At 45.9% G+C, this 15,061-nt stretch overlaps 1 protein-coding gene across 4 annotated transcripts in view; it reads right to left on the bottom strand.

Annotated features, from left to right (window-relative positions):
• PISD (phosphatidylserine decarboxylase) overlaps positions 1–14,697 on the bottom strand; it is a 39,155-nt gene extending 24,458 nt beyond the window's left edge. Inside the window, exons 1-3 of one of the 4 annotated variants that reach the window (XM_019754246.3) lie at positions 14,565–14,697; positions 6,680–6,759; positions 986–1,161 (exon numbers count right to left, since the gene is read on the bottom strand). In XM_019754246.3, coding sequence (XP_019609805.1) covers positions 986–1,161; positions 6,680–6,759; positions 14,565–14,629 — 321 coding nt within the window. In that variant the 5' untranslated portion in view covers positions 14,630–14,697. The remainder of the gene's footprint in view (positions 1–985; positions 1,162–6,679; positions 6,760–14,564) is intronic. The other 3 variants (XM_074321177.2, XM_074321176.2, XM_088800929.1) reach the window with 3 other exon arrangements.
• Between the last annotated feature and the right edge of the window lie 364 nt (positions 14,698–15,061).

Here is a 15,061-nt window from a genome sequence, read left to right as displayed (position 1 = left end):
CAAATCAAGTGGAATCCTTCCACTGGATTCGTTGGAGGAAGAGGGTTGAAACCAAAATTCAAAACATGATTTTTGGAAGGAAGCCTGTAATATGTAGCATGTAATGTGAATGCCAACAACGATTACTACATAAACTATGTTAGAGCTGGAAGGAGTCTCAGAGTCGTGTTCCAATCCACTGTTTTACAGCTGAAGACTCAGAGGGCCAGAGAGAAAGTGACATGTCCAAGTTCACACAGCTACTGAGTGACATGTCCAAGTTCAACACATGGTTGGGACTCGCCTTCAGGATCCAGATGCCCTGGCCACTGGATTCAGCTGAGCTAGACGACCCATGTGGGGTGGCGCATGAGGAACCTAAATGCATCGATCCAAATACCATCAAGTCTCTTTCACCCCCACTTTTGCCCAGGCTACCACGATCTACTGACATTTCAGATTTTTCATTTGTTAAATTATGGCTGCACAGAAGGCAATTTTTAAATTGACGTCTTCATATTCAATTTCAGTATTTACCGAATGTGTACTCTGAGTCAGGTATCGGCCCCGGGCAGCACAGGTGAATCAGACAGCGCATCACGCATGGTTCCACACCATCAAAGCCTGCCCCTATCATGTGGCCCTACTGCACGGGACCATTCTGAGCAATAATAGGAAAGGAATTTGATGATTTCAGTCTGGTTCCTGGTGAGAACTTATCCACATCCTAAAAGTCCAGCTGTTTCAGCTCCTCCTCAGACTGAGAAAGGCATAAATGGCCAGGCCAGCCCCAATATAAGGCATGAACTCTGAGGATTTCAACAGCAGGAAATTCTACTCAGAGCCCTTGGGAAGACCAGAGGTGGGTCTTGGCGGGACAATAAAGATATAACTTCTGTTATCTGGCCAAAAGCCCACTGGAGACATGAGCTCCAAGAAAGCACATTTCCCTTTTTCAAACATTTCAGCTTGGGGGCATTTAAAAAGTGATCCACTTTGCTCCTACCTCCCAGTGACCAGCGAGTTTGGGTGGAACCTCCAACCCCAGCTTCTCCAGCTCTCGCTCCCTGTATTTCTCATACTGCCGGTAACCTGCATACCCTCCCCCTGTCGCAAACAAAAACGGCAGGGGGCGCAGCAGGAACAAGGTTCGAGCAGGGGCAGTGTGGACTTTCCTGGTATCTGTAACAAAAAACAAACAAACAAAAAATTAAAAGACAATGTTGAGCCTGGGCGAAGGGACAGGAACGAGTCATGCAAACAGCCCCACCAGGAGGGCCAGGAAAAGTCAATGTATCTGAGCAGCTCTCAGTACAGGTGACCTCACGCTGAAGGGACGTGACAGGCAGGTGCAACCCTGAGTCACTACTAAGACCCTTCAGTCTCCAAATTCTGTCAATAAGTAAGGACAAGCATCTTTCCTATGACACTACAATGTATCTCAATTGCCACCACAGTCACAGAATTTAAGAAGAAAACACTGAATCGCAAAAAGGTCAAGAAACGAATCAAGGTGGCCCCAACAGGTCCGAGACTGGGAGCCAGGTACCATTTCTCACTCAGAGCTCTCTGATCTCATTTTAACAATCCAGGCCCAATTATGACTGAACACTCGTATTTTCAAATGCAAAATCTTATAAGCTCTTACAATTCAACAATAAAAAAGACAAGTAACCTAATTTAAAAATGTACAAATGTGGGCCAGCCTGGTGGCTGAGGTCGCCGGTTCAATTCCCACATGGGCCAGTGAGCTGCACCCTCTACAGCTAAGATTGTGAACAACAGCTCTCCCTGGAGCTGGGCGCCATGAGCAGCCGGCGGTTGGTGTGGGCTGATGTGAGTGGCCTGCAGATATCATGAGCGGCTGGCCAGTGAGAGCTGCCATGAGCTGCTGTGAGCCGCCAGCCAACGACTGGCGACCAAATGCCAGGGAGCTGTGTCCTACACAACTAGACTGAGAAACAATGGCTTGAACCGGAGTGTGTGTGGGGGGGGAGGCGGAAGAAGGGGGAAAAAATGTACAAAGGACTTGGCGCCAACTTGGCACCAGGTCTGGCCCCCGGCCCTGTCCCGACCCTGACCTGGCCTGGTAGAGCCCTCCGGCCGGGCTCTACCCCACCGGGCAGTCCGCCAGGCACCCGGGCAACCTCCAGAGCAGCCCAAGCCCCTGAAGGCCATGCGCCCAGCTGTCGACTCTCCTGACCAGACGGGGCTCCCGGCCCCCGGCCCCCGAGGAGGAGCCGAGGTTCAATGCTGCTCAGGAATCGATTCCAGCGGTGGGAGGGATGGAGCCCAGTGCTGAGCCGCCAGTGCCGGCCAGAAGTGGGTCCCAGCTTCCACCTCCTCCCGCGTGGATCCCGGCTCCTCCCCTGGATCCATTCCTCCCACCCCATCATCCCATCCCACATCTTGTCTTGGCCAGGGACCAGCTCCTAGGGGATTCCCCCACCCTGCTGTCCCTGGGTGATCCCCTCCCTGCGAGGACCAGGATCTCTAACCAGAGAACCACCCCATCCCACCCTTCCCCACCCCACCTCTCCCCACTCCCCACATACTGCGGACCTCAGATTTCCAGACCCTGAACCCGAGCTTGTCTTCCTCCCTGGGGATTCCCATTGCTCACCCCGCTTCACCTTCCCAATCCCCATTCAGACCTGGCTCTTACTTGCTCTGAGGACCCGAACCCCAGCTGCAGACGCCAGCCCCTGGTGCTTAGACCCTGGCTTTGGCCTCTACCCGGGGCCTCCCGGGGAGAGTGGAAAGAGGAGCCAGGTAGCTGCGGTGCCCTGCAGTGAGATTTGTCATTAAGTGGGGGTGCTGGGCATTTTAGGTGCTTTGTCTATAAACGACCCTACAACAGGGAAACTTAGACACACTCCATTGGTTAGCTGGCCTGGCTTAGTGTTGTAGGGCTGGGCTATTTGGGGCATTGCGAAGGGGCAAGTTAGCATTCAAGTGGTAAGATCTGCTGTTGGGGCACCTGTGTTAGGCCACATGGAGGAGAAACAGAGGAGGCACCTGGAAGGCTGGCAGGCGGCTCACGGACTGGAGAGCTGGTGAGAACGCCCGCCTGGAGAGGCGCCCTGGCTGTCCTTAATCCCGACTAGGTCTCTGCCATCTAGCAATATGTGGAGGCTGGCCCTTGGTTCCGAGAGGAAGCTCTAAGCTTTTTTTCTAATTTTTCTTCATCTAAGTGGGTGCAAGTTCACCTCTACTGTGTTTGCGGTAACTCTCCAGCCCTTTGTCTGAATCAGGCAGCTGTCCCTGTTCCCAGTCCTTCACCAGCACGACAGCTCACTGTACAGGGCCAGGGGGCGCTTGAAAGACGAAAAGGGACGCATGAAGTCTTCCAAGGAGGTTATTGTTGAGTTTCTGGCACTGCCTTTTATTTCAAAACTTTAAAGTGCATTTTTTTTTCTTTCCAATTCCCTAACCCCTCTATGCCCACTCACCATTATGCTTATTTCATTCCTCCCCAGTCCCAAAGGCTAAAGGAGCCAAAAACGCACAGGAAGAGTTGTGGTGGCCTGTGCCATCGGAAGGGCGGTCAGTTTTAAGACTTGGATTAACTTCTGAATTTTGCTCATCACTCAGGGTGTTGAATGTCTGGCACTGTTTCCCCAGTGGGAACATCATATCAGTGCTTTTAAAGGCAAAAGGATGATATTCTGGCTTTAGAAGTCAGAAACGAAGACTGGGGGGCTTTGAGGGAGACGTACACGCGTTCAGGCACGACTGGCAAAGCCCTGTGCATGTGGTTTTTATGATTTGGTTTTACCTTCGTGCTCTTCCTGTTTTCAGAGAACAGTAGCCATATTCTGTGAAATTACCCTTCCTTATTTAAGAGTTTGTATTTCTTTCCTAGCCTTTGAATTCTTCTCTAGAAAGAAAGGACAAAAAGAGCTCGTTTTACTGTTTGTTGCACAAACAGTGTTAAGAGAAATGAAAAAAAAAATTACTTCATTTAGGGTCCTACCATCTCAGCTGACTGAACTATTTTGTTTTTGCTGGACCCCAATCTATCACAGTTGTAATGTGAGTTTGTGCTCTACTTTACTTGTTTAAAAATGAAAACTAAAGGCATTTTCTTTTGGTAAGACAATAAAAGATATGTCTCTTCAAATCCTTTACATTTTATTTTAAATAAATAAAATGTAAAGGATTTGAAGAGACTTATCTTCAAAGAAGATATATGAATGGCCAGTAAGCACATGAAAAGATGCTCAACATCTGTTATGGGTTGAACTGTGTCCCCTCAAAATTCGTATTTTGAAGCCCCAACACCTAGTAACTCAAAATATGACCTTACTCGAATATAGGGTCTCTACAGAGGTAATCGAGTTAAAATAAGGTCATCATGGTGGGCCCTAATCCAGTGACTAGTGTCCTTATAAAAAGAGGGAAATCTGGATACAGACATACATACAGGGAGAATGGTATGTGAAGCCACAGGCAGGGATCGAGGCGAGGCTTCTACAAGCCCAGAAAGCCAAAGACCGCCAGCAAGCCATTAGAAGCTAGACACGTGGCACGGAACAGATTTTCCATTACAGCCCTCACAAGGAAGCAACCCTGTGACAGCTTGATCTCCGACTTCTGGTCTCCAGAACTGGGAAAGAATCAATTTCTATTGTTTAAGCTACTTTGTGATACTTTGTTACAGCAGCCCTAGCAAATCGACACATCACTAGTAATTAGGGAAATACAAATCTAAATCACAGCGAGATACCACTCCACACCCACTGGGATGGTTATAATCAAAAAGCATTGGCAAGGATGTGGAGAAATTTGAACACTAATACACTGTTAGTGGAACTCTAAAATAAAGCACCCACTCTGAAAACCAATTTGTCAGTTACTCAAAATGTAAAATATAAAATTACCATATAACCCAGCAGTTCTGCTTTTAGGTATATACCCAAAAGAAGTGAAACACATCTACACAAAAACTTGTACAAGAATGTTCAATAGCCTATTACTCATAATAGCCAAAAAATGGAAACACTCCAAATGTCCATCAAGTCACTAATGGATAAACAAAATGTGGTCTATCCGTACAGCAGACTATTACTTGATAATAAAAAGGAATGAAGTACTGACGTGTTACAACAAGAACCCTGAAAACATTACGTAGAAGAAGCCAGCTACAGAATGCTCATGTTGTATGATTCTGTTTATATGAAGTGTCTAGTATAGGTAACATACCACAGAGACATAGCTCAGTGGCTGCCGGGGGCTGGGGGTGGGGAAAAATGGGGAGTGACAGTTTAGCGAGTCAAGTGTTGTCAATGGGAGGGGGCGGGGCAAGGAGGGAACGAAACTATTCTAAAATTTGATAGTGGTGACAGTTGTACAACTCTGTGACTATACTGAAAACCACTGAATTGCACACGTAAAAGGGCAAATTTTGTGGCATGCACATTATATCTCAATAAAGCTGTTATTAAGATAAAATCTCAAGAGGTGAATTCTCAGTAGTCTGTGCAAAACCAAACAGCATACCTTTCATCCTGCCTTTGATGTCCAACGGAAGGAAATCGTCCTGCCCACCATCCCCCCACCATGGTGTGGTTGTTGCTGTTTCTTTTAATGAGCAAGTGTGGATGTCATTATAATCTCTTCCATCTTCTAATTATTCCTAATGAACCCTTACTACTTAATAATTAAATATGTTACCTCTGACCAAGAAAGACTTGTCAAAAAAGCAAGCAAACCGTTTTTTTTCCTGTCTGACATATTTGGTGAGAGAACGGCGTATCCCCCTGCCCCTGAGCCAGCATCCTAGACTGTAGTCACACTGTACTGAAAGCTGTCTGCTACGCTGGTCCTTTCTTCAACTATCGGTGTCTTTCTCTTGCTTCTCAATGACTTGACTCTTTCAAAAGGAAGTAGTAAGTAGACAGCGTCCTCTACTCTTGACCACTGCTCTGTTGGGTTTGTCACTTTATAAAAGCACAGCTTCTCTGCAGATCCAAGATTACAGCTTAATTGCTGAGGCTCCATCTTTCACGTGATTCCTATGTGTTCCGGCACGCCAGTCCTAATTAAATGACACCCAGATGTGTTCCTATTAAGTATAACAAGATTTTGTTTTTGTTCTGATTAACCATCTCATCCTATTCCTAAGGTACTCTTATCGGGCAGTTAAAAACAGAATAAAAACGGTATTCAGACCATGAAGACAACACACATTTTCGGAGGGGTTCAAATAGCTGCTTACAAGATCAAACAAGTTCACAATCCACAGTGTCGCTGTGGGTGTGGGGAGCTGGTGTACACACGACCACTTCCCCCTCGTCTGAGGGTATACAGGGACAACCCTCTTTGAGGAGCAATTTGGCCTACGTACCAAATTGTAAAATACATGAACCTTTTGACCCAACAATTCTACCTGTACAAATTTATCCCGAAAGTAACACAAAGGAATGTTATTATAGAATTGCCTGTAGTAGAAAAACAAATGCCCAACACCAAATGGTACAGCCATATAACAGAATATTACGCCGGCGGTAAAAATGTTGAGACAATAATAGCTAATGCTTCAGTGATAACTACATGCCAAGCCCTGTAAGCACGTCACAGGTACAGTTTCATTTAATTCTAACAACAACTCTGTGGAAGAGGTGCTATATTTATCTCAATTTACTGAGGAGCAAACGGAAGCACAGAGAGGCCAACACCATCTCCAGTTGCTACTTACTTGTAGAAAAGGCTCGGAGAGGCAGCTTCCGTAAGGATTGTAGGAAATGGCTCAGGGCAGTGTTTTCACAGTGAAGGAGGCTATAATCAAGCAAAAATGAACCATGAAACATTTTGCTTAAAATTGAAACAAAATTAATCAACTGGCAAAATCTGAATACAGTCTATAGATTCAACAGTAGTACTGTATCAATATTAATTTCCTGGTTTTGACCATTGTACTGTGGTTATGTAAGAAAATGTCCTTGTAGGAAAAAGGCTGAAATATTTAAAGGTAAAAGGACATCAAGTCTGTAACTTGCTCTCAAGTGTTTGACGAAACAAACAAAAAATACACATATACACATGAAGAGAGAAAGAGAGGAAGGAGAGAGAATAATAAAGCAAATACAGTCGACATCTGAGGCATCTGAGTAAAGGGTATTCGGGAAATCTACGTGCTATTTTTCTAACTTTTCTGTAAATCTGAAACTATTTCACAATAAAAATTACTTTTTTCTTAATTAGGCATAAAATAAGAATAAAGCCAGTACTCTGACACAAAGCCATGTTTCTGCAACACAAAAGAGCTGTACATAGCCTTGCAAGTATCTAACCCCTACTCATTAAAGAATCGAGTATTGCAGGTGACTGAAATTTTAAATGTCCTGGGGAAAAAAGGACACAAAGAAACCACATTCAACTATTTATTCTAATCTACTTCAAGTCTGGAAGGCTCAAATCGTTTAGAATTTTTGAATTATCTTTCATGGCTATTTTGCCACAAAAGCTACTTTGACAGAGTGAATAGGTTTCAAGCGTTTTGAGAAAAAAATTACCAATTATTTTCATACAGAGAAAATATTTCTCGGATTAAGTTTGTTTCTCTTTATTTCATCGTCATCTGGGGAAACTGGACATATCCCCAGTGGCAATAAGTGACTGTGCCAGCAAGTAAAGCATTAATGAATTTTTGGTTAACAATTGGATCCCCTTAATTAAACAGCAAATATCCCACTTGCAATTCGGACAGCGCTTCAGTTTCCCCAAATATTGCCCTGAAATCTAAAGTAAAGAAACTGTCTTTGTCAGTAAGCATTTGTTTTCCATGGAGCCCTTTGTGACAGAAGTAATAATTTCTTATAAATGTTTAAATTGCTATTTTGTGGACAATGGAACTACACTTAAGATTTTCATACAATATTTATTTTCAGCTATTTAGTAGTTATGTCTTATATAGATATCCTGCCAACATGATCAAATTTCGGCACCTTCATTTTTTCACATGAAATTTTCTTGACTTAAAATAACTCCCCCACAACATGATGCAAGTATAGCTACAGTGATGAACCCGATCCTTCTACAGGCAAGTAAGGTTTGTATGGAGAAAAAGTATGCAGCCGTGATAACCACCACCCCGAATGCCAGAAAGATGCGCAGCTATTAACACAAAGAAGGGTGTGTTTCAGTGTACGACCATTCTTTCAGCATTGAACAATGCTCATCTCTCAGACTGGAAACTCCCACCCACAACAGCTAAAAGCCTAAAACCCTGCTTTCCAAACAGAATTACAAGTGTAAAAACTGACGAAAGGGTACATTGTTGTTTTCTGTACACTGCTGTATTGTGTTCCAGAATTAATGCTGAACTCCCAACTAAAAATGAAAGCATGTTTGTAGGCTGTTGAATAAGGCTTTTTTTTTGGCTGGGGAAAGTACAAATGAGAGGTAGTTGGTTATCCACTGTAACCGGATGCACTGCACTCAGGTGTTTCGAGCACGGGTGGTGCCCTCAGAGCCCTGCCTGAGAACACGCAGCTCCCCTCTCCCACACTGTAGCCCCCGCTCCTGGAGCAACGCCTGGCAAATGCCCCATTGCATCGGTTTGTCTTTTCTTACTGGATCACTCCTATCCCCATATACCTGCTATCCTTTCTCCAATCTTACATAAACACTGTCCACCATGTATCCTTCTCTAGTTTCCACCCACTTTTCTGCTCTCCTTCATGAGAAGCTCTTCAAAAGAAGTATGTTCATTGTCACCACTTCCTCACCTCCTACTCGCTGCTCCCTTAATCCCACTGAACCGGGCTTTTGTTCCTATCACCAACCTCCATGTTGCCAACACCAGTGCACACTTCTTGGGCCTCCTGTTATATGACCTCTCAGCATTTGCCACAGTTGATCTCTTTCTCCTTTTTTTAAAATCCAGGTATAATTGACATATAACATCACCTCAGTTTCAGGTACACAACATAATTTGATATTTGTAAATACAGCAAAACGAAACCACAATAAGTCTAGTTAACATCTTTCTTCAGAAGAAAATTTTTCTGAGGACTTTTAAGATTTACTCTCTTAGCAACTTTCAAGAATGCAATACAATATTAGTAACTGTAGTCACCATGCTGTACATTACATCCCCAGGAGTTACTTAATAACTGGAAGTTTGTACCTTCTGACCCCTTCACCCTCTCTCCTTCTTGAAACACATGCCTCATTTGGCTTCTGGGACCCTGATTTTCCTCCTACCTCTCTGATCTCTCCCTAACTTCAAACTGGTGCCTTGCCAAGGTTCAGATGTCTTCTCTGTATATGCTCTCTCCCTAGAGATGCTCATCCAGTCCCATCTTTAAATAGCCAGATACTGATCATTTCCTCACTGTTCCTTCAGAGACCTGGCTCCCCAACATCCCCACTTGGAGTCACCTCAAACTGAGTTTGTCCAAAACAGAATTCCTGACCCTCCCTAACTCCTATTCAACCTGCTCCTCCTCCCCCAGAGGTGTCCATCGGTGGCACACTAGCCAGATGTCTATCAAATCCATTTCCTCTTCTTCCTAGGTACCAAAGGGACTACATTTCCCAGCCTCCCTTGCAGTAGGATGTGGCCAGAGAACTGCGTTCTAACCAATGTGAGGACCATTCAGACCTCCCAGGCATCCACCTCCAGGCTTTCCCCTTTCAGCCTGCTTGATGCAGACAAACGTGCAGACCTTGGGAAGCTATGTGTTAAAGATGGCAAGAGACTGGGTCTTCGAATCACTGCTTCCCCACTATCAGGAGCGCCCAGTGGGACTTTACAAGATCAAAACATAAACTTTTATTGTGTTACATCACTAAGATGCTGGGGGTTACCTGTTACTATAAATTTGTATCCTACCTCAGAAAAAGGCACCACCCTCACCCAGCTACACAGGTCAAAATGCTAGGACTAATTCTTAAGTCCTTTCTTTCTCACTACCCATGTTCAAGCCACTGGCAAGACATGAAGACTGTACCTTCAAAGTGTATCCTTATCTGCCTATTTCTCATTGCCACCATCACAGGCACACATCATCGCCACTCATCACAGGTGAGTTCAGCTCCAGACCACCACAATAAAGTATTGCAATAAAGCAAGTTGTAATCTTTTTGCTGATGGAGGGTCTTGCCTTCCATTTGTAAAAAACGCAGTATGTGTGAAGCACAATAAAGCGAAGTGCAATCAAATGAGGTGTGTGCCTGTACTCTAAGCCTCGCCCAAGACATCTGAGCTCTCACCCATGACTGCAATAGCTTGTTCTCCCTGCTTCCACTCTTGGCCCTCTATATCCTTGTCATGCGGGAGACCCTGCTCGCTGCGCCATTTGTCATGCGGGGTGGCCTACGGGGTCTCAGCTCCCGCTCCCCACAAGAGAACGCAGGATATGGTGAGGCCAAAAAGGAACACCCACGGAGCCATAGGTAGGGGAGTCATACCACTATATTCTCGCTGGCGGCACTATACTCTCACTGGAGGCTGGATCCACACTGTCCTCAAACCGCCATCCACACTTGCCAGCCCAGCCGCCATCTTCTTGCTAGCCCCCATTCTTCTCTTCTCTCTTCCTGCTAGCCTAGCCACAGCAGTTATATTAGTGGCCAATGGCTCACTGGTTACAGCTGACGGCCAACTAGCCACAGCTGATGGCCATCCAATCACAGTTGATGGCCATTTACTACCTGAGCCAGCAGCTTTCTATGTGAGGCCGAGAGCCTGGAAACTACTTTCTGGGGCTCTGCCCCCACAATCCTATTCACCACAGAACAGCCAGAGTGATCTTTTCAAAACCAAAAGACCAGACCCTACATGATTGGTCCCTGCGGAACTCGCAGCTCTCCTGCTGCTCTCCCTTTCCTTCTCAGTCCTCTTGCCATCCCTGGGACACATCACGCCTTTGCTACACTTTTCCATTTGCTATTTGCTCTGCCGGGCACACAACCCTCTAGTATGCGGTTGTGGGGACAGAGCCAGGAGTGCAGTGTCCAGGCTCTCGGCCTCAGGTGGAAAGGTGCTGGCTCAGTTAGTAAATGGCCATCAACTGTGACTGGATGGCCATCACCTGTGGCTAGTTGGCCGTCAGCTGTAACCAGTGAGCCACTGGCCACTAATATAACTGCCGTGGCAACGCTAGCAGCAAAATGAGGGCTACCAAGGAGATGGTGGCTGGCAAGCGTGGATTGCAGTTAGCAAGTGGGGTTGGTTGGTTGGCAGAGAAGTGGACGGCAGGTTGCGGATCGTGTGGCTCCTGCTTCCTGTGTCTCCAACTTATCTATGGCTCCGTGGGTGTTCCTTTTTGGCCTCACCATAGCCTGCGTTCTTATGCGGGGAGCAGGACCAGAGACCCCACATGACACCTTGCATGACAGGGGTTTAATCGCTGATCATTCGGATCTCTGTGCAAATGTTTCCTCACTCTGGTTTTTCCTGACCACCAGATGCCCAAGAGTTGTTCCTCCCAAGCATTCTCTAATCCCTTCATTACCTTATGTTTCGTCATAGCACTGCTCACCTGAAACATATATTCACTTAATTATTTACTGCCCTCTCACTGGAATATAATCTCAACAATGAGATGAAGCCCCAGGGAGATGACTGGGTAAGATTAGATGCCTCTTCCACGTGGTGAACTCACGTGGCCATGTGGACAAGCAGGCAATTACATGCCCATGATTAAGGACTCGGGTCTGATCACATGGCTCAAATCTCAGTTCTGCCACTTATTAGCAGTGTGACCTCACGAAATTTCTTAACTAATACTAAACCCCCGTTTCTCCACCTCTGAAAACAGGACCTACACCTCATTAGGAGTGAGACCATCATATAAAACCCTAAGGCCAGGGCCTGGTACCTACTTATTTATTATTATTGCTGTTACATAAACTAATATAGAGTTGATATTCATCTGGCACACACTAGGATGGCCATATCAAGTGTCTATGACCAATGCCCATGCTGACTGGTGTGCCCATATTGTCATAGTTATAAAATATTCTTAACATCAGTAGTTTGTTTCCTCTCTCTTCTACTAAACTGTAAAGTTCTTTAAACACAGGCCTGGGGCTGGCCTGGTGGCTCAAGTGGTTGGAGCTCCGTGCTCCTAACTCTGCAGGCTGCCGGTTCGATTCCCACATGGGCCAGTGGGCTCTCAACCACAAGGTTGCTGGTTCAATTCCTCGAGTCCCGCAAGGGATGGTGGGCTGCGCCCCTGCAACTAGCAACAGCAACTGAACCTGGAGGTGAGCTGCGCCCTCCACAACTAAGACTGAAAGGACAACAACTTGAAGCTGAACGGCACCCTCCACAACTAAGATTGAAAGGACAACAACTTGACTTGGAAATAAGTCCTGGAAATACACACTGTTCCCAATAATAGTCCTGTTTCCCTTCCCCAATAAAATCTTAAAAATAAATAAATAAATAAAAAAATAGGCCTATTTCAAATACATCTTTTTTTCTTTTAAAAAAAAACTTTTATTGGGGAATATTTGGGAACAGTGTGTTTCCTCCAGGGGCCATCAGTTCCAACTGTTGTGGAGGGTGCAGCTCAGCTCCAAGTCCAGTTGACATTTTCAATCTTTAGTTGCAAGGGGGCAGCCTCCCATGCGAGAGGAATTGAACTGGCAATCTTGTTGTTGAGAGTTCGCGCTCTAACCAACTGAGCCATCCGGCAGCTCCTCCGGAAGCTCAGCGGCAGCTCATTGTCTTCAATCTAGTTGTGGAGGGCACAGCCCTCTGGCCCATGTGGGAGGCGAACCAGCAACCTCAAACTGAGCCATCTGGCCGCCCTCAAATATATCTTTTAATTCCTGTCTTTCCTCCCATCCCCCATGGTTCCTGGGATTATGGTTTGCAGTGGTAGCAATGTCAAATATTTCTTAACGAAAGTCTTGCAAAAGCAACCACTCCCTAGGTACTATGTCCATACTTGCCTGAACCTAAGTATCATCTGGGGGCACTTGTAGCCTACACCTACTGAATCTGAATTTGGCAGCAGGGTGGGGATATATCTGGGAACCTCTACTTCTTATAAATATCCACCCCATCCTTTTATCCAACAAGTTAGGGAAACGCGGCCCAAAATTATCACCCAAGATGTTGCTTTTTTGTTCTACCACCTGTCACAAATCCCCCAGTTCTGAAAAACTTTCCTGCAATATAAGGCTTTCATCTATATCTCATAGACGCTGCTTCACTTAAAACTGAAGAAAATGTTATCTTTTTGTTTTCTGCGTGTATCAATATAGTTTCTTTTTGTCTTGATATGTATTACCTTTGAAAATTAAGAGTTCTCATTGTATACGAATTCTCATTCCTTCCAACCACTGCACCTAAATCCAGTTTTACCTACCTACATTGGTACTAAAGTGTGACTTTCCCCCCCTTTTTTAATGACAGCGAGTACATCCTCCTCATAATTTTTAAAAACTGTTTTAGGAGTGCCATTTTTCAGTCTTTCCAACTCATTACACAATTTAGAAGACTTCAATGGCTGACTAGAGCAGCACACCTGGTAATGACATTGAAACCAGAGACCCATCTGTCCAAATCCTAACAGTTACCACCGACTGAACTGCAGAGTCCCCTCCTGAAAGAGCTAAGCTATCGCTGAATAGTTAATAATGGGAGAGTTAAGCTTTCATGACAAAGCCAATGACAGCTTTTGTTCCCTCTCAGTCCAAATCCAGTGTCCTTTTACCTCCCAAAATTACAATGATAGGTCACCTCAGGTCAAAGTCCACGCTTTGGTCAACGCTAATAAAGGGAACCCTGCTGGAAACACTAAAGTACTGTGAGTCTCTCAAACCTTCCCTCTTTGAAATGACACCAAGCAGCTGACTCTGAATCACACCTACCAACATTTTAACACATTTTTTGAGAGTCCAAATGCTACCAAGCTATTTGGGATAATTATAAATGCCCACATGGTAGGCAGCCTGAGGGAAAACCCTTGCATGAGAGAAAGGTACCCCAAGTCCGGGTTCTGACTGTGCTACTCACTGGCTGGGTGAAAATGAGCACGTCTCTTCCTCTCTGAGCCTCAATTTGGCCAACTCCAAAAAGAGCTGGATTTGGATGACTCCTCAGGTGTCTTCCAGCTCTAAGAACCTAAGAGTTGGGAGTCACCAGAGTAACCAAGAACCCAATTCCATAAGACCATTTTGCCATTACCGAATCCAATCCCCTCGCTTCACCGAACAATCCAAAGTGAAAGCCACCCGACTCCCAGTCCAGTGCTCTTCATATTATCACACCGCCCTTTTCAGGAACACGAATCCCTAGACGAGGCGTCCAGTCCTGCCTCGACTCTAGAGACTGAAGCACGCAGCTTATTCCATCTTTTCTTTTTTCTTGTCCCTTGTGCACTCCCACCTAGCTGGAAACGGCAAAGCGAGAGCGCTTAGGCCAGACCCTAACCAAACCCGGACCGCCTCACGTGAAGGCAGTCACACCTGCTGCCGAGCTAGAGGTGAAGGTGGGTGGCTCCGTCTCCACCCGAGCTCCCCTCAGGCTGTGCTCGCGAAAGAGAAACGATTCCGCTCCCCCGACCCCAGCTTGGCCTAGGCCGCCCCCCGCCCCGAGGCAGCCATCCCAAGCACCATACCTGTTCCGCCAAGGCGTGACCCCGTGCAGCAACCTCAGGTACCTGTGCCCCATGGACGCCGCCATCTTGTCTCCTCCTTCTTGGTGGGCCACGCCCCCTTTCACACGAGGAGCGCACGCATGTGATGTCACGAGCCTAGAGCTCACAGGGCCAATGAGGAACGCGGGAGCCTGGGGGCGGAGTCGACTGAGCTCTTCCCCCAGCTTCTCCCCGCCCCATCCCCCTAGCGCTTCAGGCACCTCCAAAGCCAGTTTGGGTAGGTGGGGGAGATGACCGCTCGCGCTGTGCTAAAGCAGGGCCTGGGCGCAGCGTTACCAGTTGAAAGAGATGTGCTCATATTTCCAGCTAAAATGTATACTTGTTTGTTTTTTATTTTAGTTCTGACAGTTTTTATTAAACATAGTTTAATGTTTATGCAAATTCTAGATTATTACATCATCCTTCTGGGTTTGCCCCTTTTACCATTATGAATGTATGCATTTGTCTCTAATGCTATT

This window comes from Rhinolophus sinicus, chromosome 9 (genome assembly GCF_057876585.1).
Source record: "Rhinolophus sinicus isolate RSI-liver-muscle chromosome 9, RSI-T2T, whole genome shotgun sequence".
Taxonomy (NCBI): Eukaryota; Metazoa; Chordata; class Mammalia; order Chiroptera; family Rhinolophidae; genus Rhinolophus; species Rhinolophus sinicus.
This window is presented reverse-complemented; position numbering and strand designations above follow the sequence as displayed.